This window comes from Electrona antarctica (assembly GCF_951216825.1).
Source record: "Electrona antarctica genome assembly, chromosome: 14".
NCBI lineage: Eukaryota > Metazoa > Chordata > Actinopteri > Myctophiformes > Myctophidae > Electrona > Electrona antarctica.
This window is the reverse complement of record NC_136795.1, coordinates 659,651-686,071: the sequence shown is the minus strand read 5'-3', so window position 1 is coordinate 686,071 and position 26,421 is coordinate 659,651. Positions and strand designations below refer to the sequence as shown.

At 42.8% G+C, this 26,421-nt stretch overlaps 1 protein-coding gene across 2 annotated transcripts; it reads right to left on the bottom strand.

Annotated features, from left to right (window-relative positions):
• Positions 1-5,687: 5,687 nt before the first annotated feature.
• Positions 5,688-25,574, bottom strand: bri3 (brain protein I3). Of its 2 annotated transcripts, none has more exons than XM_079520413.1 (4): positions 25,436-25,574; positions 23,084-23,220; positions 13,768-13,873; positions 5,688-5,833 (listed from the first exon to the last, which is right to left on the bottom strand). In XM_079520413.1, exons 2-4 carry the CDS (start codon positions 23,094-23,096, stop codon positions 5,701-5,703), a joined length of 252 nt encoding a protein of 83 aa, XP_079376539.1. In that variant the 5' UTR covers positions 23,097-23,220; positions 25,436-25,574; the 3' UTR covers positions 5,688-5,700. The 2 variants fall into 2 exon arrangements, with proteins under 2 accessions (XP_079376539.1, XP_079376540.1); XM_079520414.1 differs by lacking the exon at positions 25,436-25,574 and adding an exon at positions 24,604-24,654.
• Positions 25,575-26,421: the final 847 nt, after the last annotated feature.

Below are 26,421 nucleotides of genomic sequence, written 5' to 3'. Positions count from 1 at the left end.
TGCCTGTTCTGTTGTGTGTGTCATTCCTTTGTCTTGTATGACCGATGACCACACCTTTAAGCAGCCTAAGTGTACTAATCAATCGAATAAACATGTCATCATGTATTCTATTGATATTCCCCGTTTAGAATGTTATGATTAATTTGAGTTGGGCATCTCTCACTCATAACAGTGAATATATGATACATGTCAAATCAATGAATGTATGCCTGTTGTGGTATTCCAAAATACCTTTTTTCCTGTAGGTTTTGGACTAAATTCAACCACTGATGACCAAGTGTAAGATAACACTTAAACTGTTCAACAGATGAAGTATTGTTGCAACAGTTCCAGTCCTGTATATTGTTGTTGTGGACAATGATCAATATCAAATGCTTCTCATTTACAAACTGCACAGCGATTTGAAGGTTTTCCCAAAAACAGGCTGCCTGTGACCTCTAGTGGCAGAGAAGTGAAATTATATTGTATCTTCACAATCTGAACATACTGTGGTAGCATTAACACACACACACACACACACACACACACACACACACACACACACACACACACACACAGCCACAGGTATATTAAGGTTATAATAAGCGCTTCTTTATTTTATTTACAATAATTTCTCTCATATAAAAAGTATGAACCTCAATCATCGATCATAACAGCGTGCGGTATAGTGTGTTTTCAAAGCAAAGGACAGATTTAAAAAAACAAAACAATAAACCCCCTCTCCCATTTCCCAGAGTCACATACATTTTATCTTTACAGAAGCGACACATCCTGCTGTGATAGAAGACGTATATATAGACACAACAGAGACACAGATAGACATTCAACGATTGATTGTCTGCATGTTCGGGAGGAATAATGGGGGTATAAGCCCAATTCATAGCCACAAAAATAACAGATCTACGAGCTCCACGAGGCTTGGAGTACAAAGTACAAATTAAACGTTCCAACTTCCGATCGTGTGACAGAATCGCGAGACTATTGTCCGATCTACAATAATTCATTGTCATAATCGTTACCGTGTTCAAATATCTTCATATGTTTACAAACTTGTTCAGAAAATAGTGGAAAGATCAGATCTACATGTTTTGAGCTTGTAGATCTGCCATTTCCACTATAATTTTTTTTTAAAAGTAAAACATTTAATTATGTAAGTTGTCATATCTGCCATTATTGAGTCATATCTGTGCATTTCATTTCCAACGTCTAAAAAAAATAGAGGCCAAGCAGAAATGTGAAATTTGAATTCATAATGTACGACGGCACAAACTCGCAAAACGTCAATTATTTGAGCGACAATGAATCGTCAAATAACATTTCATAATTGCGACAGCCGTACGACGGTTGGCACATTCATTAAGCGTCTCCTGTTGTAGGGCGTATAGAATGAGTTGTCCTATACTATAGAATTTCAGGTAAATATCGAACCAGAGATTATACGTCGTTACTTGCATCTTGACTTATTTAATCTCGACATGCCTCTTTTTTAAACGGCTTAAAAACTCATCTTAAACAAATATATCATCACGGTCGGGCAGAAACCTTGCATTTCCAAAACGGTTACATTTCAGGAAATGGAAGAAAAGAAAAGAAATAAATACAGACTTCCAAATGGATCCAATGTAGTTATTAAATTAGTCACAAGCTCTTGTTAAATACTTTGCATTGGTTTATCCATATATTCAAAAAGTAACAAACACTTTGAACACTCCTTTCTGAAAGAGCTAAAATAGCAGATCTACAAGCTCATTGTGAGCTTGCAGATCGGCTATTTTTGCGCGACACTCTTGTCCGATTAAGTACGTCAGTAATTTACCAAAACAGGAAACACCAAAAAGTTGAAGTACGGAGATGGAAGGTTTCTACACCAGACAGCGAGGATAGGCTTCATTGACCCGAGTCCTCCAGGGCTCCACGCTAGAACCTCCTCATGTTTTCATTGACCGGAGTCCTCCAGGGCTCCACGCTAGAACCTCCTCATGTTTTCATTGACCGGAGTCTTCCAGGGCTCCACGCTAGAACCTCCTCATGTTCTCCCTCTACGCCAATTATTATTCGGCGTAAATAGCCGATCTACAAGCTTGTAGATTGGCTATTTTCGCAGTCCTCAGAAAAAGGTTGAAGTGGTTAAAAAGGAGCACTTCACACATTTCCAACCTAATCTTATATTGGTCCTGTACTAATGCTCATTATGAAGCTGCGTTCAGACCTGAATGTATACATTCGGTTCGTCCCGTTTGTACCACGGAAGGTCGCGCCACGCCCGCTTGCACAATTCTCGTATTTGCATTCTAAAAATGTCTTCTACATCCTGACAGTTTTCTGAAAAAGCTATGTTTGTCAGTCGTTCTTCGATTTTTCAAAAATAGCAGACCTACAAGCTCGTAGCACGCCACTCGGTGGCGCGCTATGAGCTTGTAGATCTGCTATTTTTCAATAGCTAAAGCATAACATAATGCTAACACCAAAAGGGGTTCTCGCCCAAAATGGGTTAAGATGTCGACTCGCTCTGGCCCCTTTTAGACCAAAATAACTTCTGGTTCTAGAACTGGTTCCATTCTAGATTCTTGGAACCGCACGCATTGGTGCTTTCACAGAAACCGGCGGCCATTTCCTTTGGTTCCAGTTCCGAACCAACCGTTTTACGGTTCTAGAAACCAATTAATTTTCAGTGTAAACACTCTGTCTGAACCGGTTCAATATTAGCCGTGGAACCAGAACTGAACTGGTTCAATATTAGCCGTGGAACCAGAACTGAACTGGTTCAATATTAGCCGTGGAACCAGAACTGAACTGGTTCAATATTAGCCGTGGAACCAGAACTGAACCGGTTCAATATTAGCCGTGGAACCAGAACTGAACCGGTTCAATAATAGCCGTGGAACCAGAACTGAACTGGTTCAATAGTAGCCGTGGAACCAGAACTGAACCGGTTCAATATTAGCCGTGGAACCAGAACTGAACTGGTTCAATATTAGCCGTGGAACCAGAACTAAACCGGTTCAATATTAGCTGTGGAACCAGAACTGAACCGGTTCAATATTAGCCGTGGAACCAGAACTGAACCGGTTCAATATTTTAAAAAAAAGACAGTTTACTGAAATATCTATGTTTCTATATAAGTGGTGCTCAATGTTTCATGTCAAGGACCCCAAAAATGATATATAATTGGCCGTCGACCCCCATCTGAAAATATGCGGTTCCAGGAACCCCTCAGAAGCAAAGATTTGAGTTAAAAAAAATGTTCGCTCTGAAAGAATATATATTCAAAGATTTGCGCCACATTCACAATTTTTCAAAAATAGCAGACCTACAAGCTCGTAGCACGGCACTCAGTGCTGCGCTCTGAGCTTGTAGATCTGCAATTTTTCAATAGAGTAACATAATGCTTAAAACACCAAAAGGGGTTCCCGCCCTGAATGGGTTCAAGAAAACCCGCCTACTGGTGACACTCGGTATAGGCAGGTTTGGTCATACGAGCTTTCCAACTTTTGCTCTTTATTTTGTACTAAATGCAAGAACGACGACATCTTTTTCAGCATGCTATCTTTCCAGGAAGAGAAAGGTCTTCTATTAGCTGAGGAATGAATCCCCATCGATTATAATCGCTGTATGATGGAACATCTTACAATGAGCATTATGGAGGACCAATTACACCAAGATTAGGTAGAAGGAAATAAAAAATAAAACAAGTTTAGGGGGTTCCTTTAAATGTACGAGTGAGAGGAGCACGTGGCAGCATCGAGTCAGAAATACAGCTTTAGAATTCATCATCATGCCTTTTTGAAGTCCGTTGGAGGCTCAGGGCGTTTCAGTCTCCATATACCTGAGGTACGGAGGGTACCCTGAGGTACCCTCCATATACCTGAGGTAAGCCCTGGAAGGAAAGCAAAAAACAGGGAAAGAATCATAAAAAAGAAAAAAGCGGTCAGTGCAAATATAGCCATGGGTTTAGCCTGTGTCGTTTCCATGGGTTTAGCCTGTGTCGTTTCCATGGGTTTAGCCTGTGTCGTTTCCATGGGTTTAGCCTGTGTCGTTTCCTCGCCACGTGATCTGCGTGAAGCGGCGCAGTGACCGCGACGTGCACTGCACATAACTAACTGATGGCAAAAATATATATCTAATAAAACATAACAGGAGAGTCAATGCAAGAATCTGTATGGCAAAAAAAACAAAGAAAACGATCCAATCCTCTCGTCCGATTCACCATGACGTCACAAAACACAAAGGAATGTGCTCCGCTCGCCGTGTGGATTAACCCAGCGGTTCGCCAACATGTTGATGTCAATGACCCACCCCCACCTATCTGAAAATACTCTGTGCCAGGGACCCCCCATACAAGATGTGCCAGGGACCCCCCATACAAGATTTGTATCGTTAAAATGTTTCAGAAATATTAAACAATTTGCATTTTTCGCTGAAAGCTCAGAACACGTTGATGTCTGCGTTTATACGTAGAAGTGGTTCAACTGATTTGGATGCTGTATTAAGTCATTTCGCTGGGGGCCCCTCTGGGACCCCACGTTGAGGAGCAGCAGATTGACCAAGGGCCCAAGGGGGGGGGGGGGGGGGGGGCAGAATATGTCTCAGTCCATGTGATTAAAGAAGGTCCGGGCAATTAACCACAAATATTTGGAACCACTTCTGGATTTTTTTTTCTTCTTATAATATCAATGAATCGACATGAAAAATAACAAAATCGACTAAATCGTGTGATTACAGCCTAGACCTACTGCACATTAAAAGAGGCGTGGTCTAACCTCGCTCCGGCAATAATTATTGACAAACTGACAAAACGTTATACTTTTGGCCACGACGCGGCACTAATTAAAAAACAGGATATTTGCAGTTGGCTCATAATTCTCCGGTATCGTGTCCTTTGATCATGTGCCGTTACGACACTTTAACCCATTCTGGGCGGGAACCCATTTTTGTGTTAGCATTATGTTATGCTTTAGCTATTGAAAAATAGCAGATCTACAAGCTCGTAGCGCGCCACCGAGTGGCGCGCTACCAGCTTGTAGGTCTGCTATTTTTGAAAAATCAAAGAACGACTGACATAGAAACATAGCTTTTTCAGAAAACTGTCAGGATGTAGAAGACATTTTTAGAATCTGATCTCAGGTCAAAAATGGGTTAATTATACGACGCCCGTTTGATGAGTTTCATCCCCCAATCTACACCGCAACGACCCTCAGTGAAAGCGTCCGTATGCTAATTTCCTAATTAACCCATTTCCTAATTATCAATCATCTACAGCTGCGGATCCCCTTTTTTTTGTATTTGAGTGTGTTCAAATGGAACAGGTTCATTTGGTTCCCTTTGTACCTTCCAGAGTTACAGAACCGACCCCATGGTTCCGTTTGTACCCTCCAGAGTTACAGAACCGACCCCATGGTTCCGTTTGTACCCTCCAGAGTTACAGAACCGACCCCATGGTTCCGTTTGTACCCTCCAGAGTTACAGAACCGACCCCATGGTTCCGTTTGTACTACAGAACCGACCCCATGGTTCCATTTGTACCCTCCAGTTACAGAACCGACCCCTCCTGGGTGTCCCCGGGAACCAATGTTGAGAAATATATGAATGGCAACGATCTGTGTGCAATGATTATGAAAAAAGAAAAAAAAAGAAAAGAAAGAAAGCGTGCGTTTGCTTGTAGAAGTCCGTCAGTACGGCACTGGCTGCAGTTTGGTCCTCCTAGCCGAAGGTGGCGCCACAGTTGGGGCACCGCCTCTGGCGCAGTGCGAAGCAGAAGAGGATGCCCAGCGGGAAGAAGAAGATGGCGCACATGATGCCCAGGCACGTGAAGTCATCTTCCAGAACGCCCACCCTGGAATATGTGCACGCACACACACACGCACACGCATGCACGCACGCACGCACACACACAACACAATCAAAGAGAGATGTATTAGAAAGATATATTTTTGTAGAGTAAACTCCTAATAGCACACGTGGACGAGAGAGGGAGCCAAAGTTCCAAGTGGGAGGGAAACGAGAACAGGCTGTGGGTTTCCAACCTTTTTCTTACCAAAGGTCCATTATTTATTCTGCATTTGAGCCACGGAACCACCATGTGATGACATTTAGCCTCTCAGACCCATTTGAGCCACGGAACCACCATGTGATGAGATTTAGCCTCTCAGACCCATCTGAGCCACGGACCACCATCTGATGACATTTAGCCTCTCAGACCCATTTGAGCCACGGACCACCATCTGATGACATTTAGCCTCTCAGACCCATTTGAGCCACGGACCACCGTTTGATGACATTTAGCCTCTCAGACCCATTTGAGCCACGGACCACCGTTTGATGACATTTAGCCTCTCAGACCCATTTGAGCCACGGAACCACCATGTGATGACATTTAGCCTCTCAGACCCATTTGAGCCACGGACCACCATTTGATGACATTTAGCCTCTCAGACCCATTTGAGCCACGGACCACCATCTGATGACATTTAGCCTCTCAGACCCATTTGAGCCACGGAACCACCATCTGATGACATTTAGCCTCTCAGACCCATTTGAGCCACGGAACCACCATCTGATGACATTTAGCCTCTCAGACCCATCTGAGCCACGGAACCACCATGTGATGACATTTAGCCTCTCAGACCCATCTGAGCCATGGAACCACCATTTGATGACATTTAGCCTCTCAGACCCATTTGAGCCACGGACCACCGTTTGATGACATTTAGCCTCTCAGACCCATTTGAGCCACGGAACCACCATGTGATGAGATTTAGCCTCTCAGACCCAAAACTAAAGAATATGTTGTACGTCGCTGGATACGATGTTTCCACAATAACATGTGTCACGACGTTGGCACCATAGGAGAGATAACAGGCTAACGCTGACTTGCGTTTGTCTAAAAAAAAAAAAAAAAAAGTCACGTGCCGCTCCTAGTTGACATAATCACGTATGTCATACTTTCTTGTTGTCAAGCAGGCCCTGATCCAGAAAGGTGTGTGCAACAAGGAAGGAACGATTTAACCCATTTCGACCTGACGTCGAAATTAAAAAGAAAATCTTCTAAATGCTGACAGTTTTCTGAAATACCCTATGTTTCTGTATCAGTGGTGCTCAATATTTCATGTCAAGGACCCCAAAAATAATATGTAATTGGCCGCTGACCCCCATCTGAAAACATGTTATTCCAAGAACCCCTCAGAAGCAAAGACTTGAACGTTCGCTCTGAAAGAATATTCAAAGATCTGCGCCCCATTTTCACGAAATAGCAGTGAAATAGCAGACCTACAAGCTCGTAGCGCGGCACTCGGTGCCGCGCTATGAGCTTGTAGATCAGCTATTTTTCAATAGCTAAAGTATAACATAATGCTTTAAAAACACCAAAAGGGATTCCCGCCCCAAAATGGGTTAAAATACACTTCAGGATAATGAAGACAATTAAGCAATTATCCAATCAAAAGGCCATGGAACAGATCTGAATGGATGCAGCCACACATTAGTGCTGAGCAATTAATAAGAAGAGACAATTAGGCTGTATCTACAAGGAGGTACTCCGTAAAAAAGCTGTCAAGATAGCAAACGACCCCTCTCTGTAACACCCGGGATTCGAACTCGGGCCTCACGCGTGAAAATCCAACATCTTAACCACTAGACGGATGGTAAGTGTTCTACAGAGGACTCAAACTATGGTTGAAATCAAATCAACTGTGTTCACATGTATAGCTTCTGACTGGTTATTAGAGTGAGTATGTTTACTTTTGTATTAAAGATTATGTAATGGATATTGTAATTGTGCTGAAATATTATTAGAATGTATAATTTTTTTGTATTTGATTGGGTGTTTTTTTTTTTAAACTATAGTGTCCCTGTATTTTTTAGAAAAGTCTCCTGTGGACAAGTGGTGAAAATTAGCACTGTAAATGACGCATCTACTATTTGTACAACTGTGCAATGAGCAATGTGATTGTTATGTCCATATCAAATAAATAAACAAACATAGACCAAAGGGAACTCCCTATGGACCAGGGGAGATATTAGACTGTAGAGGCCATCAGGCTGAGGCTCTGATCCACTCTGCTACACTATAGCGCCACCATCAGGCTGAGGCTCTGAGCCACTCTGCTACATCTCATCCACTCTGCAGGGAGTTCGAGCTACTTCCCTCTGGTAGACGGTACAAAGTGCCAAGAGCCATTTTTAAAGGTTCCTTCATACCAAATGCCATTAAGGCACTAAATGATACCATGTCTCGCTAGATTTGTTTGTTTTTCCAATGTATTTGCCACTCTGTTGTCCTGCACTTTTTGTTTTTTGCCATGAGAAAATAATTGTGTTAAATAAGTGTTGTTGTTGTTGTTGTTGTTGTAACCGTTTGTTTTTTTTACTGTTGAGACTGAAGACAAATTTCCATACGTGGACAAATAAATGAAACTAACACTAAATACAAATAAAAGATTGCAATCTAGATTCAGACACCAATGCAATCTCATGTTGTTTCAGCACTAGTTTCTGTCCAGTTCATGTTTAGTTACTCTTATGTTTTTGCTACAAAAGAGACTTTAAGAGACGTTTAAGTCGAGCACTTTGATGCCGTCTGTTTAACCCATTTTGGGCGGGAACCCATTTTGGTGTTTCAAGCATTATGTTACTTTAGCTATTGAAAAATAGCAGATCTACAAGCTCGAAGCGCGGCACCGAGTGCCGCGCTACGAGCTTGTAGGTCTGCTATTTTTGAAAAATGTGGCACAAATCTTTGAATATATATTCTTTCACAGTGAACTTTTTTAACTCAAATCTTTGCTTCTGGGAGGTCCCAGGGGGGGTCGACGTAACCTGACTCCGCCAGATGGGGCAGCAGAGAGTACACTGGGTTCGGGGAACCCAGTGTACTCTCTGCTGCCCCATCTGGCGGAGTCAGGTTAGGGTCGACGGCCTAATACAGATAATTCTGGGGGTCCTTGACATGAAATAGTTTGAGAACCACTGACATAGAAACATAGGTTCTTTCAGAAAACGGGATTTAGAAGACATTTGTAGAATGGTCCTCAGGTCTAAATGGGTAAAAGCCACAGTAGTTGGCCCCAGCGACACACTTTGAACGTAGTAATGTTCAGCAAATATATAGACTGAAGACGAAAAGAAAAATGAATAGTGTGAGAATAGTGATCTCAATTCTTGTGGAGGAAAATTGAGATTCACATTTTGAGCAAGAAATAATGGTGCAGCACTGCCTGCCACACATAAATGCTGACCCATTGATTATGCTTCAAAACCAGCCATGATGGAACTGATCCGAGAGTATAAGCCACACATGCAGAATGCAGAGTCATCATAAGACTCAGCCAGGTCTCATGACTGGTCTCAGGTCAGCCAGGTCTCATGACTGGTCTCAGGTCAGCCAGGTCTCATGACTGGTCTCAGGTCAGCCAGGTCTCATGACTGGTCTCAGGTCAGCCAGGTCTCATGACTGGTCTCAGGTCAGCCAGGTCTCATGACTGGTCTCAGGTCAGCCAGGTCTCATGACTGGTCTCAGGTCAGCCAGGTCTCATGACTGCAACATGCTGACTGGCGTGAAAGGGTGAATTGTCACCACTCAAAAAAAACAATAAAAAAACAATAAAAAATCCTAGATCAGAATCTATTTGTGAAGCACATTTAAAAACAGCAACAATTGACTGTGACAGTCAGTAGTGTACAATCATAAATAAGAACCATAAAACCTATTAAAAACACTACACGCGTATGATGAATTGATGATTATGTCACATGTAAACATAACCTATATATGATAGCAGAGTTAAAGCTTATTTTAACTCATTTTGACCTGAGGACGATTCAAAAAGAAAAAAAGTCTTCTAAATCCTGACAGTTTTCTGAAAAACCCTATGTTTCTATGTCAGTGGTTCACAAACTATTTCATGTCAAGGACCCCCACAAATGTATGTAATTGGCCGCCGACCCCTATCTGAAAATATGTTGTTCCAGGGACCCCCCAGAAGCAAAGATTTGAGTTAAAAACGTTCGCTCTGACAGAATATATATTCAAGGATTCGTGCCACATTTTCACGATTTAAAAAAAATAGCAGACCTACAAGCTCATGCTATGAGGTGGTTGTAGATCTGCTATTTTTCAATAGCTAAAGTATAACATATTGTTTAAAATACCATAAGGGGTTCCCGCCCAAAATGGGTTAACCACTTGAGCAGTATTTTGTATGGGGGGGGGGGGGTCCTACAAGCTCACGAGTCACATCACATTGTTTCTATTTTTGACTGTTTGAAAACAATTGCAGTGAGAGTACGTGTTTCATCTCTCTCAGCCGAGCATAATGAATCACAACAGTGATTGACAGGTTCTTGTCATCATATTATTGGTTGGAATTGGTTCGTGAGCCACCTTACTTTTATTTAATCGATTAACTATTATTTTTTGCCAGTATTTTATAATCTACATTCATTAACGTAACATGTCTCTAATTATCTAAATGATAAGATGACCCTTGTTTATATATAAGCGATATAACCCCATGGTAGAACGATGAATGCATTTTGCCTTCCTTGATCCCATCATTATAAACAGAGGTTAGCAGATATACTAATTAATTTGTGCAAGAGAGGTAAATCCCCAGGCCATCAGGGCCTGGGGATTCACCCTTACTCAACTGGACAATTGCATCCCTCACCTCATGTTTGGTGATTTCCCCACCCGTAGAGTAACGGCCAACCTCCCTCAAATCAACTGAATCAAGGAAAGCATGCAATTTATATTCATCAATCGTAGTTTTCTGGAACATTTTTTCACAAAGATTTCTAACAGTTTCCCTCTTCATCTTCTCATCTTCTACCATATCACCATTTTCATTTAAAATTGCGCTGACATGTTTACTTTGGAGTTTCTTTTTATACATATTTATTAGACAAAGTGCATTGCTGGATGCATTACGCCATCATGGCTTACACTTTTCAGGCACCTTTTTTTACCATTAAAAAAAAATAAAAAATAAAAGACTTTAGTTTAAAATAGTGAAAATAGCCATAAATCTTATACTTAGATAGATCGGCTATTTTTACCATTTAATTTGCATTTCTTCTTAGAAAATGACTAAAGAGTTTAGGCATCAGGGATAAGGCACAAGAGCCCTAAGTTTCCGTTTGACAAGTCATTAAATTTAGACGTTGTGACTTATGATTTGTTTTTAACACATTTTGGGCGGGAACCCCTTTTGGTGTTAGCATTATGTTATGCTTTAGCTATTGAAAAATAACAGATCTACAAGCTCATAGCGCGCCACCGAGTGGCGCACTACGAGCTTGTAGGTCTGCTATTTTTTTTTAAATCGAAGAACGACTGACATAGAAACATAGCTTTTTCAGAAAACTGTCAGGATGTAGAAGACATTTTTAGAATCTGATCTCAGGTCAAAATGGATTAAATTTAGACGTTGTGACTTATATATAAAAAAAAGTAAATTCTTAATTTGGTGAGAAGTAAAAGAATGGTTGAAATGTGTTTTGGAGCTGCTGGTTCTTATGAATAACAGCTATAAAAGCTAAGCCTATTAGTCGTGACATGGCAGTCACAAAACAAAGTGTCATATGACTAATAATCAGCATAAACATGAAGATTACAGCTGCTTTCAGCAACCCAACACACGTACAGTTACAGTCCTGCAGTTCCTCAATCATGTGTGTATACAGTGTCCTGACCGGACCCGACGGCAGGTCACGTTGGTGCGTGCGTGCCTGTGCGTGCGTGCGTGCGTGCGTGCGTGCCTGTGCGTGCGTGCGTGCCTGCGTGTGCGTGCGTGCGTGAACTTTGTCCTGTGGGAGGGATTTCAAAAAACCTCATATGTCCAAAACCAATTCACATTCCAAAGTGAAAGGGACAGAAAGAAGAAGTAGCCGAGCTACAGCTTGTAGATCTGATATTTGTTTCTACTTTTGTTGAAGTAAGGTATTTAACACGAAACATACCTTAGTAAAATAAACTCATATAGGATCATAAATATGACATTTCTGTCCATTAACCCATTCTGGGCGGGAACCCCTTTTGGTGTTTTTAACTAAGCATTATGTTATACTTTAGCTATTGAAAAATAGCAGATCTACAAGCTCATAGCGCGCCACCGAGTGGCACGCTACGAGCTTGTAGGTCTGCTATTTTTGAAAAAAATTGTGAAAATGCGGCACAAGTCTTTGAATATATATTCTTTCACAATACATTATTTTTATTTCGATGTCATGTCATGTAAATGGGTTAACCTCCAGCTGTTAACACTATATGAATGGCAATGACCATGAATGGGTTAACATCCAGCTGTTAACACTATATGAATGGCAATGACCACCATGCACAGACAACTGATCATGAGTCAGGAGATGATGTAATCATTGTGACCGCATGAGAAGAGCGGGGGTTTTGCCTGCTGGTGAACCTTGACCTGTGCTGACCCCTGAACCCATCCCCCTCCTTCCCCCCCACACAGCCTCAGTAAGTCCAGTCACATGTCTGGAGTGCGGTCATGTGACTGACAGGACGTTGACTCCGGCCAACAGCGTGATAAATCCATCCATTGAACCGACGGTCAGCAGATTGTGAATACGAATGTACCGTGTGTGTGTGTGTGTGTGTGTGTGTGTGTGTGTGTGTGTGTGTGTGTGTGTGTGTGTGTGACCATGGCCGGACAACATGCTGCTTCATCATACATATATGGACACAGTTAGGGGGCGTGTCACCATCGTTCATTCATGACATTTTACTGGACGAATTGTCTTACAAATAATTAGCGCCAGACGATACCGATAACCCATTTTAGAGAGGGGACAATCACCGAAAACCAACATGCAACCGATGTTATATGTATTTTTGAGCGGGAATGAAAGCAGGCCATCTTTTTTTACAGATTACGATTAAGTAAAAAGCAGGGATGCACACTATAATCGGTAACATAGCCTACTTTAGCTTTTGAATCATTTTAGACATTCAAAATATGTGTAAAAATAGTGTAAATAGCCGATCTACAACCTAACAAGGCATTGCTATGAAACACCTCGTGAACTTTCAGATCAGCTTTTTCTGCTACTTTTGGGGAAATGTTTGAAAACAGTGTGTCTATAGAGGGTGTGCGCATGCATAAAGCGAATGGCAAATCGAGTGGCAAAGTGAGTGACAAAGTGAATTTAATGTTGTTTAAAGTAATTTCATTCAATCAAATAGGACTTTTCTGTTTGGATGTATGGACTGTCAAGGCCAGAAAGTAGTTTGTTGTCACTCATTAGGCGTTCCTGCATAACTTCCTGGTATGATGATGATGATGATGTCACGTGCATAGCCTCTATACATAGTAGATATGATCCTCTGTATGTGGTTAACCCATTCTGGGCGGGAACGCCTTTTGGTGTTAGCATTATGTTGTGCTTTAGCTATTGCAAAATAGCAGATCTACAAGCTCAACGACTGACATAGAAACATAGCTTTTTCAGAAAACTGTCAGGATGTAGAAGACATTTTTAGAATCTGATCTCAGGTCAAAATGGGTTAACTCTATATGAGCCTGTCTATAAGCAACAGTTTCAGTCACAGTGATCATGAGGAGAGAGAGACGAACACATCACATGCTAATCAAATGACCTGATTTTCGCAATGCGACGTGTCGAGACTCGAGAGCTGCTGAACACTGGAAGTGAAATTGGAAGTGATTGCACTGCGACTGTGTGCGTGCGCGTGTGTGTGTGTGTGTGTGTGTGTGTGTGTGTGTGTGTGTGTGTGTGCGCGCGCGCACTCACCTGCATGCGGGACAGCCTCCCACCACAACAACGGAGGGCTGTATGATGGTGTAGGTCAGCGGGTGAGGTGTGTAGGGCTGCTGGGATATGGCCTGGCTGGGGTACCCTGGAACATGTATGGAAGACACACCACGGTTAATGTTAGACTGGCTGGGGTACCCTGGAACATGTATGGAAGGAAGACACACCACGGTTAATGTTAGACTGGCTGGGGTACCCTGGAACATGTATAGAAGACACACCACGGTTAATGTTAGACTGGCTGGGGTACCCTGGAACATGTATAGAAGACACACCACGGTTAATGTTAGACTGACTGGGGTACCCTGGAACATGTATGGAAGACACACCACGGTTAATGTTAGACTGGCTGGGGTACCCTGGAATATGTATGGAAGACACACCACGGTTAATGTTAGACTGACTGGGGTACCCTGGAATATGTATGGAAGACACACCACGGTTAATGTTAGACTGGCTGGGGTACCCTGGAATATGTATGGAAGACACACCACGGTTAATGTTAGACTGACTGGGGTACCCTGGAATATGTATGGAAGAAACACCACGGTTAATGTTAGACTGGCTGGGGACTGGGGTACCCTGGAACATGTATGGAAGAAACACCACGGTTAATGTTAGACTGGCTGGGGTACCCTGGAAACATAACATACAGACTAGATGGGGTACCCTAGATCAGCGGTCGCCAAACATTTTGTCCGTGCACCCCCCTGTTACCTCCTGACCTAGCTGACACCTGACCTAGCCGACACCTGACCTAGCTGACACATCTACACGCTCATAGCGCGGCACCAAGTGCGGCGGTACGAGCTTGTAGATCTGCTATTTTTTGAAAAATTGTGAAAATGTGGCGCAAATCTTTCAATATTATTTCAATCTCAAATCTTTGCTTCTGGGGTGGGGGACTGGGGGTCACATATATTTTCATATTTATATTCAGATCTGGGTCGGCAGCCAATTACCGTACATATCATTTTTGGGGTCCTCGACATGAAATATTGAGCACCACCGATATAGAAACATGAGGTATTTCAGAAAACTGTCAGGATTTAATTAGAAGACATTTTAAAAATTTCGACGTCAGGCCTAAATGGGTTAATGTGGTCCGCAGGTTGATATTGGAAGACTGATATATCACAGACATGTCCAAAGCATTTCCGGGGGTCCCCGGGGGTCCCCGGCCAACAGGGCTACGGTACACTATTTGTATTTGTATAGTAGTAGTTCCAAAGCGTTGACAAACCTTCCTTATGCCAAATAGACACACAAGATTCAATACTTTATTGCCATGTCAACAGAGTTACAGACAGTACAAACAGTATCACAGTCTGTCAACAAATCAGAAGGAGCTCACATGCTAAGAGCTGAATGTGAACAAATCAGAAGGAGCTCACATGCTAAGAGCTGAATGTGAACAAATCAGAAGGAGCTCACATGCTAAGAGCTGAATGTGAACAAATCAGAAGGAGCTCACATGCTAAGAGCTGAATGTGAACAAATCAGAAGGAGCTCACATGCTAAGAGCTGAATGTGAACAAATCAGAAGGAGCTCACATGCTAAGAGCTGAATGTGAACAAATCAGAAGGAGCTCACATGCTAAGAGCTGAATGTGAACAAATCAGAAGGAGCTCACATGCTAAGAGCTGAATGTGAACAAATCAGAAGGAGCTCACATGCTAAGAGCTGAATGTGAACAAATCAGAAGGAGCTCACATGCTAAGAGCTGAATGTGAACAAATCAGAAGGAGCTCACATGCTAAGAGCTGAATGTGAACAAATCAGAAGGAGCTCACATGCTAAGAGCTGAATGTGAACCTTCCAGTTCCAATGACTGTAAATCACCAGGGGTTCACAGGGTTCACTTATAGAGGAGCTGCTTGTGGCACGATACTTTAAAACCCATTTTGGACTGAGGTCGATTTAAAAAAAAAAAAAGGCTTCTAAATCCTAACATTTTTCTGAAAAACCTATGTTTCTATGTCAGTGGTGCTCAACCTCTCTCATGTCAAGGACCCCCAGAATTATCTCTATTGGGCCACGGACCCCCATCTCAAAATATGTATAGTTCCAGGGACCCCCCCCCCCCCCCCAGAAGCAAATATTTTAGTTAAAAATGTTCGCTCTGAAATATATATTCAATGATTTGCGCCACATTTTAACGATTTAAAAGAAATAGCAGACCTACAAGCTCGTAGCGTGGCACTCGGTGCCGCGCTACGAGCTTGTAGATCTGCTATTTTTCAATAGCTAAATCATAACATAATGTTTAAAACACCAAAAGGGGTTCCCGCCCAAAATGGGTTAAGAACTCTTTAGCAGTAGTTGACGGAAATAATTATGGTAAATGGTGCATTTATACAGCGCCTGCTTTACATAGATTGTGCATCACATTCGCCCACACATTCACACACACCAATGGCAGCGGAAACCATGCAAGGCACCAACCAGCACATCGGGAGAGGTTCAGTGTCTTGCTCAAGGACACTTCGACACCAGAGCCATCTAATAGAAGAGTTACGATATAGAGGGGGCGGAAACCGAGCGCTCGAGCGCTGTTCATGCAGCCTGAACTGAGACAACCTGGAGTTGGAAATACATTGTTTTCAACGAGGGCGGCGCAAATAAGAGCTATTTTAGGCATGTGTGCAACATGACAACTGTTTTGAAGTATTGTACAGTAACAACTAAAGTCTCTTTAATGTTTATGTTGTACTATTACTACAAAACAATCTAAAATAAAGGGATTTAAGCAGTGGCGTGCACAGATACACTATGGGGTGCTAGAGCACCACCACTTGCCCTCTGGACAGCAATGTCTTTTTTTATCATGAAAATCTGGCACAAATCTTTGAATATATATTCTTTCAGAGCGAAAGTTTTTAACTCAAATCTTTGCTTTGGGGGGGGGGGGGGGGGGGGGTCCCTGGAACAACATATTTTCAGATGGGGGTCGGCGGCCAAATACATATAATTCTGGGGCTCCTTGACATTAAATAGTTTCAGAACCACTGACATAGAAACATAGGTTTTTCAGAACAGTACAGTACAGTAATACGTTTCCTCACTAATAGCACAGTGAAATGTATTTCCTTCTACACGCGTCTCAGAGGTGGACTCTGTGTGGATAGTTACAACATGTGCCAACTGATGAGGACACACATCATGGGAATTTCAAACAACATTTCACAACGTCATATTGTTGCCGGTGTAACAACCGTCTATGTCAGCACGCTATCTTTCCAGGAAGAGAAAGGCTGCAGTTTCTATCACCTTGGAATCCCCGTCGATGAGGATGACGTGTCACTGGTGGGCAGGTTTAACCCATTTAGACCCGACTTCGAAATGTATAAAAAGTCTTCTAAATCCTGACAGTTTTCTGAAATACCTCATGTTTCTATATCAGTGGTGCTCAATATTTCACGTCAAGGACCCCAAAAATGATATGTAATATGCCTAAGCCCCACCCAATCTGAAAATATGTTGTTCCAGGGGACCTCCACAGAAGCAAAGATTTGAGTTAAAATGTTCACTCTGTAATAATATATATTCAAACATTTGAGGCATATTTTCAATTTTTTTCTAAAATAGCAGACCTACAAGTGCATAGCGCGGCACTCGGTGCCGCGCTATGCACTTGTAGATATGCTATTTTTCAATAGCTAAAGCATAACATAATCCTTAAAACACCAAAAGGGGTTCCCGCCCAAAATGGGATAAATAATGTAAGGACCGATTATGTGAAGATTAGCCTGGGGTCCACCTATGCTTTCTATGGCATATATAGGCAGCTCCCGGCAGGATCCTCCGGGATAATCTAGACGCAGCTGAGCAACATGAGACTAATTAATTAGAGCGACAGAGAGAGAGAGAGAGGACTGTGTGTGTGTGTACGTGTGTGCGTCAACTTAACAAAGGTGCAGACGATCAGGAATCAGCAGAGAGTGATGGACGTTTGCGCTACTCTATGCCGGATTGAAGTGGACTCGGACCCAGACTACTCTATGACGGATTGAAGTGGACTCGGACCCAGACTACTCTATGCCTCATTGAAGTGGACTCGGACCCAGACTACTCTATGCCGGATTGAAGTGGACTCGGACCCAGACTTTGGTTTTTCTCCCTGGAAATAAAAACGTCTGGGTTTCCGGGGCTAAGTGAAGATAAGATAGATATACTTCATTTGTCCTTGCGGAAATTTGAAAACACACTATATGCACAATACAAACAGATCACACAATACGTTGACAACACAGCTCGTCCCTTGGAGAGAGGGAAGAAACACAACACGAACTAAATGTGATATATATATATATATATATATATATATATATATATATATATATATATATAGGCATTTTAATCCATTTAGACCAGAGGTCGAGTCTACACATGTCTTCTAAATCCTGACAGTTTTCTGAAAAACCTCATGTTTCTAATATGTCAGTGGTTCTCAACCTATTTCATGTCAAGGACCCCCAGAATTATCTGTATTTGGCCGCCGACCCCCAACTGAAAATATGTTGTTCCAGATGACCTCCCAGAAGATTTGAGTTAAAAACGTTCGCTCTGAAAGAGAATATATATATATATATATATATATTCAAAGATTTGCGCCACATTTTCACGATTTTTCAAAAATAGCAGACCTACAAGCTCGTAGCGCGGCACTCGGTGCCGCGCTATGAGCTTGTAGATCTGATATTTTTCAATAGCTAAAGTATAACATAATGCTTGAAACACCAAAAGGGGTTCCCGGCCAAAACGGGTTAAAACCAATGACCAAGAAAACGACCTGGTAAATATAACATCACATCGGGCAGTGAAACTGTAGTAGGTTTAAGATAGGGTCATGAAACAATGCTTTATGATGAGGTTACGTTGAGGTTAACACTAACAGCCAGTTCCTGATTCCACTTCTCGTTGGCCCATCAATTCTGATCATTCAGTTGATACTTCAGAATTTGTATTCCCGTTTTTAACACATGCCGAGTCATACACGGAAATAACCGGGCTATAAATCCCGTGTATGGCCGGGCACCGGTCTTTATCCCATTCTGGGCGGGAACCCTTTTTGGTGTTTTAAGTTATTTTAACCATTATGTTATACTTTAGCTATTGAAGAATAGCAGATCTACAAGCTCATAGAGCCACAGAGTGCCTCTATGAGCTTGTAGATCTGCTATTTTTGAAAGATCGTGAAAATGTGCCGCAAATCTTTGAATATACTCTTTCAGAGCAAACGTTTTGAACTCAAATCTTTGCTTCTGGGGGGGGTCCCTGGAACAACATATTTTCAGATAGGGGTCTGTGGCCAAATACAGATAATTCTGGGGGTCCTTGACATGAAATATTGAGCCACCACTGATATAGTGGTGGCTCTCATCTGTGTCATATTCACCGCATAGGCAGCCGCTCCATAGTCTCCTGTAATGGCCACAATCTATATGATTATTTTGGGGGGGTCACCAGTTCAAATATGATTTGGGGTGGTCACTGGTCAGTAGTTAAAATATGATTATCTGGGGGGGGGGGTTGTCGCAGCTTGAGAAGGTTGAGAACCACTCCCCTGAAGAAGTGAATCATCTTCAAAATTACACTTCTTGGGGGAAAAGTAAAACGGGCACAAAGCTCCAATGTTATTGTTCCTTCTACAATAACAAACAACAATGAGCTCTATTTTGCCGTTAGCGAGCACATGAAGTCCGAGCGGAAGTGGTGCTGGTGTCGACAGCGGGCAGCATTGTGTCTTCATCATGTCTGCCTGCCAACATTCTGTCTGATGCAAATTAAGCCAACCACACAATGTCCTCATCCTGCCCGGCATGCATGCATGCTCTCCCTCCATCTCTCCTCACTTCAACCGGAAGCACCAGTCTGCTCAGCGCCAACTCTGTTATTGCTCAGGGCTGTCACCATTATTAAATCTTAACCCATTTTGACCTGAGATCAGATTCTAAAAAAATCTTCGTTCTTCGATTTTTCAAAAATAGCAGACCTCGCAAGCTCGTAGCGCGCCACTCGGTGGCGCGCTACGAGCTTGTAGATCTGCTATTTTTCAATAGCTAAAGCATAACATAATGCTAACACCAAAAGGGGTTCCCGCCCAGAATGGGTTAAAAGATGGAGTTGCCTTGATTTTTTCCCACCCTATAACATGATCATGAGGTATTATTAGTATGATTAAGGACTCGGAGGACGTTTTTTTTTTCCCTCAAAAAAAAAAAAGTGTACAGGATTTGTTAAAATGTCGTTTTTATGTGGACAGGCCCCCCAGTTCATTAAGTATGCCTGGTTTGCCTGGTGATCCACCTGAACTGAAGCCGCACCCACAGCTGTTGTATGATAAAGGGGGAGGGGTTAGGGGAGGGGATCCGGGTCCATTTGTACACTCTCAGAGTGTACAAATGGTTCCAAACTATAGTTTATCTGGGGACCCCCTGGAACTGCCTCAAGGGTCCCCTGGGGGTCCCCGGACCCCTCTTTGGGGTAACCACTGCAGTAGAGTACAGACCGTGCTGCAGACAGAGCAGACCTGGCGGCTGCATAATGTCATCTACAGTTCAAAGAGCTTAAAATAAAAGTGATGTTGTTGCCGCCCTGCTGCACCGGCAACACTTCCTTAGGTAACGGACTACTGCTCAATATCCCATTCCCCGGGGGGGGATAGTGTCGCTGTGATTGGCTACAACAAATGTGGTTGTCAAGCACCTGCTGCTGACTGGCAACCAGATAGGCTAACTGTAGTTTAGGCTATAGCAAACATGACAAAATATCAACGTTATTGAAAGAATAAGTAGCCTGTAATTTATAGACCATGAGGTTTTACCTGGTTTGTTTAACCCCATTCTAGACGGGAACCCCTTTTGGTGTTTTAATTGTTATAATTTAGCTATTGAAAAAATAGCAGATCTACAAGCCCATAGCGCGCCACCGAGTGGCGCGCTATGAGCTTGTAGATCTGCTATTTTTCAAAAATCGTGAAAATATTTATTTCAGAAAACTGGAGGATTTAGACGATTTTTTTTTAAATTTTGAGGTCAGGCCAAAATGGGTTAAGGCAGTGGTTTTCAACCCTTTTCATATCAAGGTCCATTATTTATTCGGCATCTGAGCCACGGAACCACCATTTGAGGACATTTAGCCTCTCAGACCCATTTGAGCCACGGAACCACCATTTGAGGACATTTAGCCTCTCAGACCCATTTGAGCCACGGAACCACCATTTGAGGACATTTAGCCTCTCAGACCCATTTGAGCCACGGAACCACCGTTTGAGGACATTTAGCCTCTCAGACCCATTTGAGCCACGGAACCACCATTTGAGGACATTTAGCCTCTCAGACCCATTTGAGCCACGGAACCACCGTTTGAGGACATTTAGCCTCTCAGACCCATTTGAGCCACGGAACCACCATTTGAGGACATTTAGCCTCTCAGACCCATTTGAGCCACGGAACCACCGTTTGAGGACATTTAGCCTCTCAGACCCATTTGAGCCACGGAACCACCATTTGAGGACATTTAGCCTCTCAGACCCAAGACCAAAGAATATTTTGTTGTCATTGGATAAGATAAAGTCAAAGTCAAAGTCATACGATTTGTCACACACGTTACCGCAGTGAAATTTGTTCTCCGTATTTGGCCCATCTCTTGGAGCGGTGAGCCGCAGCCAAGGAGCGGTGAGCTGCAGCCGTGCCGCGCTCGGGAATCATTTGATTAGTTGATTTGACCCCCCAATCCAACCCTTTGATGCTGATGGCATATGATCAAAATAACAATTCTTCATTTATTCTACATTCCATAATTGTGTAGACTTCTTATGTATTAAATAGTGCAGATGTTTAACAATAATTAAACTCTTGAGAGCGTAAAATGGACCCGAAAGGGCCCATTTGGTTTCATGTTACGCTCTCAAAAGTTAAAGATCTATAAGGGTCCATTTGGTTACTAACTCTCCATCATTTAGCTGGGGACCACCTGGGCCTACGGGTTAGATTTGAGGTTCCCAAGGTCGCAGAAAGACGATCACGACGATCGTCTCGTTGCCGCGATCGCAGAGATATAAGGCCCACCCCGAACAGACTTACGATCATCGACGTAGGCGCACGTGAACGTCAAACCTTTGCTTCTGTAGAACGCCACAACGGTAAGGCCTTCCGGTCTGATTTACGGATATGTTATAGAGCTCCACGAGACGCACGCGTGGAACTTTAGTACGTCCTCGGGCGACCTTTCTAGTCGACATGGCGTGCGCGAACGTTCCACTACACCGAGTGGCGCGCTACGAGCTTGTAGATCTGCTATTTAAAACCTTTGCTTCTGTAGAACGCCACAACGGTAAGGCCTTCCGGTCTGATTTACGGATATGTTATAGAGCTCCACGAGACGCACGCGTGGAACTGTAGTACGTCCTCGGGCGACCTTTCTAGTCGACATGGCGTGCGCGAACGTTCCACTACACCGAGTGAGTGGCGCGCTACGAGCTTGTAGATCTGCTATTTAAAACCTTTGCTTCTGTAGAACGCCACAACGGTAAGGCCTTCCGGTCTGATTTACGGATATGTTATAGAGCTCCACGAGACGCACGCGTGGAACTTTAGTACGTCCTCGGGCGACCTTTCTAGTCGACATGGCGTGCGCGAACGTTCCACTACACCGAGTGGCGCGCTACGAGCTTGTAGATCTGCTATTTAAAACCTTTGCTTCTGTAGAACGCCACAACGGTAAGGCCTTCCGGTCTGATTTACGGATATGTTATAGAGCTCCACGAGACGCACGCGTGGAACTGTAGTACGTCCTCGGGCGACCTTTCTAGTCGACATGGCGCGCGCGAACGTTCCACTACACAGAGTGGCGCGCTACGAGCTTGTAGATCTGCTATTTAAAACCTTTGCTTCTGTAGAACGCCACAACGGTAAGGCCTTCCGGTCTGATTTACGGATATGTTATAGAGCTCCACGAGACGCACGCGTGGAACTGTAGTACGTCCTCGGGCGACCTTTCTAGTCGACATGGCGCGCGCAAACGTTCCACTACACCGAGTGGCGCGCTACGAGCTTGTAGGTCTGCTATTTAAAACCTTTGCTTCTGTAGAACGCCACAACGGTAAGGCCTTCCGGTCTGATTTTCATATGTTATAGAGCCCAGCAACACCGGCCGACACCTCCAAGGCTTCCTGGGTGATGGCGAGGAGGAGGAGGAGGGCTGCCACGTCACCTCACAGTCCAACTGTCTGTATGTACGCCTCTGCTGTGCCTGAGGGAGGCACGCGCGCACACACACGCACACACTCACCTGCCCAGGCCATTGATGCCAGACGACCCTCGGGCCAGGCACTGCAGCCTCAGCCTCTCCACGGGATCTGAACTCACACAGACGTCTCTTGGCGTCCAGCGCCATCTCTCGGTCGTGCCTCGACGTCCTGGCCATGGCTGAACACACAGAGCACATTAATATAATGTGTAACATTATAGTGGATGCAGTTAGCTTAATGCTAATTCCGATTAGCAAATGTGACCAGATGGACACTGATGATACTTTTGGAATAAGAACCAAGTTCATAGACTAAGACTACGCCACTCTCAATGGGTGAGAGACCCGTATTCAGTATTTACTCTTGTAACCAAAATCCCCGTGCAAAGTACTTTATAGACGGACAGAGGCTTTTCTGTGTACAATCACTAGATCAACTTTATTCACAATTTCACATAATACAGATAGCAAAACCTTCATAAATGTTGTATTTAAATTACTTGACCGGAGGGACAATATAGCACTTCTCATAAACACAGCAAACTGTTAAGATAATAAGATATAAATCACTGCAAACTGTTATGAGAATAAGATATACATCACTGCAACCATCATGGCACTGCGGCTTATGTTGCGCACACAAAACACTTGCTGACTGTTAGTCAAAAGGTAAAAGCACACTAGAAGTGGGGAAGGGGGGTAACAACGGTCATTCAGTAAAATATACAGTACAGGGGGTTTCTTTCAATAAGGTTATATAAAATACTGGAGGCACTGAAGAGCATGGAAACAATTAAAAACAAAGTAAAACTGAGGAAAAGAGCAATGGCTGTCTGCTGACCACTCTGTGTCACCAGTTCAGCCTGCAATATACAACAGAGCAATTAGACACCGAGCACCCATCATAAGTACTCATTATAATATAAACATATACTGGCAAGCCCATCTTCCTACCTCCTAGGCCCAAGGCACTTATACCCAGCAGGCAGGATTCAGGCTAGCCAGGTCTGGATCCGTTCTGACATTGTTCTACCATGAAATACCTCCTTCTATGATGAATTCCTGTTCTGTCTATAGAAGTGTCTATTTGTACGTCTCTAAATGTTTTGATGATTTGAACATGGTGGACCCTATTGGAAACAAGTGTAATGCTTAATTGGGTCGTCCACTCACAGTTAACAGCCTTTGTATTGAGTTTGTGCTTGAAATGTACTGTAATTCTGCAAACTGTTAATAAATTCTTCAATCAATCAATCAAAACAGAAACAATATTAATCCCCCATCATAATAAATATGTGAATTAAAAGTATGACATAAGGTGGTTGCATGCCAAAGGGCTACCTTTGGCATGCCACCATAATCCACATTGAAGTGTGAGACTCATACCCGTGTTCTGTTAAATAGTATGTGTGGACACTGGGTCCAAGTGTAGTCTGCCCTGTACAGCCTAGCCCCACAACAGCACCAACAGTTTCTAGAAGCACAACAACAATAAGTATCTACAACTCTAAATCATACTAAATGCAACAGACTACAATGTGTAAGCCTTTGTTGTAACATACCTTGGTAAATTGATTTACACGGACGCGACGGGTGCTGCTGGGCGCTACATGCACACGACAGAACGAGAACAAACGTGAGCTTCATTGATCTCACGGGTCTCAAGCTACCGCTCTGCTCTGGGCAGGCAGCTCCAGGTCCTAATGTCCCACCCGTCACACATAGTTAGCTTCTAATCCATGCTACAGTACTTATACCATATCACTCATTTAGTCCGTTTTTAGATCAATAATAAACATTACTGTATTCTGGTGAATGGTTTAGCACAATACAAACTCGGACTCATTACATAACATGCAAATCACACCACCACTCAATATAAAAATAAAACGTTGTCTTATAAAGCAGCATATACTTTGTTTACATTCAGACCCATGGCTTTGTACAACTACTGGCCAAAGTTGAATAATACATGTTCATTCACCATAAAAGCCAAAATCACGACAGAGTCAGCTATTCATTCATTACTAACTATTTCACAGACCTTGATGTGACTGTTAGCTGTGATAAAGTAAACAAAGTGATGATGAATGACACGACACGAAACACACACACGTAGGATGTAGCTCTTCTCACAACATTGACGACACAGGTCGGTTCTTTATAAACGGGCATTTATTGGGCATTCTTCTCATCCCTCTGCTGTTCCATGCCGTGAGAACTATGTTCACACAAAATAATAAACACATAAACAATCAACAAATTACGTCGCAATACATAATATTGATCAAACAAAGAAATACAAAACATGTAGAAATGCGCGATGCGCAGGTGAACGTGTCCGTCAAAACACCACAATACAACACAACAAAGATAACTCTCAAATAATAATACCTCGTTGGCCGCTTGTTGTGTAAAGAGGTTCTTGATGCTTCTTGAGTTTCATACAGTCCTTTGAATGTCCTTTTGACCGTGTTTAATAACTTTAAACAGTTCAAACACACTACTCTGCTGCGAGTGTGCTTCCTTGTGCAGACCAGAGTCCGAATGAGTGAGAGAAATGTTTGTACCACCTGTGTGCAATGCCAGGCAATCATGCATCAATCAGTCAATCAATCATGGTCCAGTGTTGCTACTGACAGACAGGGAACTTGGTTCTGCCTCAGAAAGTTATCATCACATCATGTTTACATTTTTAACCTCATATGAAATCAATTATGAACCACATATGTATTATTGTATCATGACATTATTATGAATTATGCTTTATGAACTTATGACCATGAATTGTTGTATTTTAGCTATTTTAGTCTTTTTAAAGTAAGCATTTTTAATAGCAGCACTTACATAGGAAGTCAGAGAAACGAATCAAAGAAAAGACCGTCATCTGCCAGTGGAATTCAGAACAGCGCCACAGCCCATCCACATGTATGAAGGCATATGCCTCTCCCCTCCTCTCCTCTCCTCTCTTTTTGAATGAACAGACAAAACACAAAACACAACATGTTCATTAATGTTATTCTTCACAAACTAGACATTTTATTCATATTTAGAAAATGCAGAATCCAATGGCGTCGGTCTGGGCTCTCCACGCCGTTTGCAAAGGTCAATGGTCAGCAAAAAGACTGCAACGGTGACCCTTTGGGCCAAATTCTTAAAAAAACTGGGTGATATATATTTTTAAAAATATGTAAGAACCTCCAATATCCATATTCAGGACATGTCGAATCCAATGGAACCGGTCTCGAATTTCCACGACGTTTGCAAAGGTCAAAGGTCAGCCGAAAGACTGCCACGGTGACCTTTGGGCCAAATGCCTTAACAATTAAGTGATAGATATTTTTTTAAATATGTAACACCCCCGAATATCCATATTCAGG

Coding starts and splice junctions, on each gene's coding strand:
- bri3 (XM_079520413.1), bottom strand. Junction 5,834..13,767: donor GGAGGCTGTCCCGCATGCAG/GTGAGTGCGCGC, acceptor CACATATTCCAG/GGTGGGCGTTCTGGAAGATG.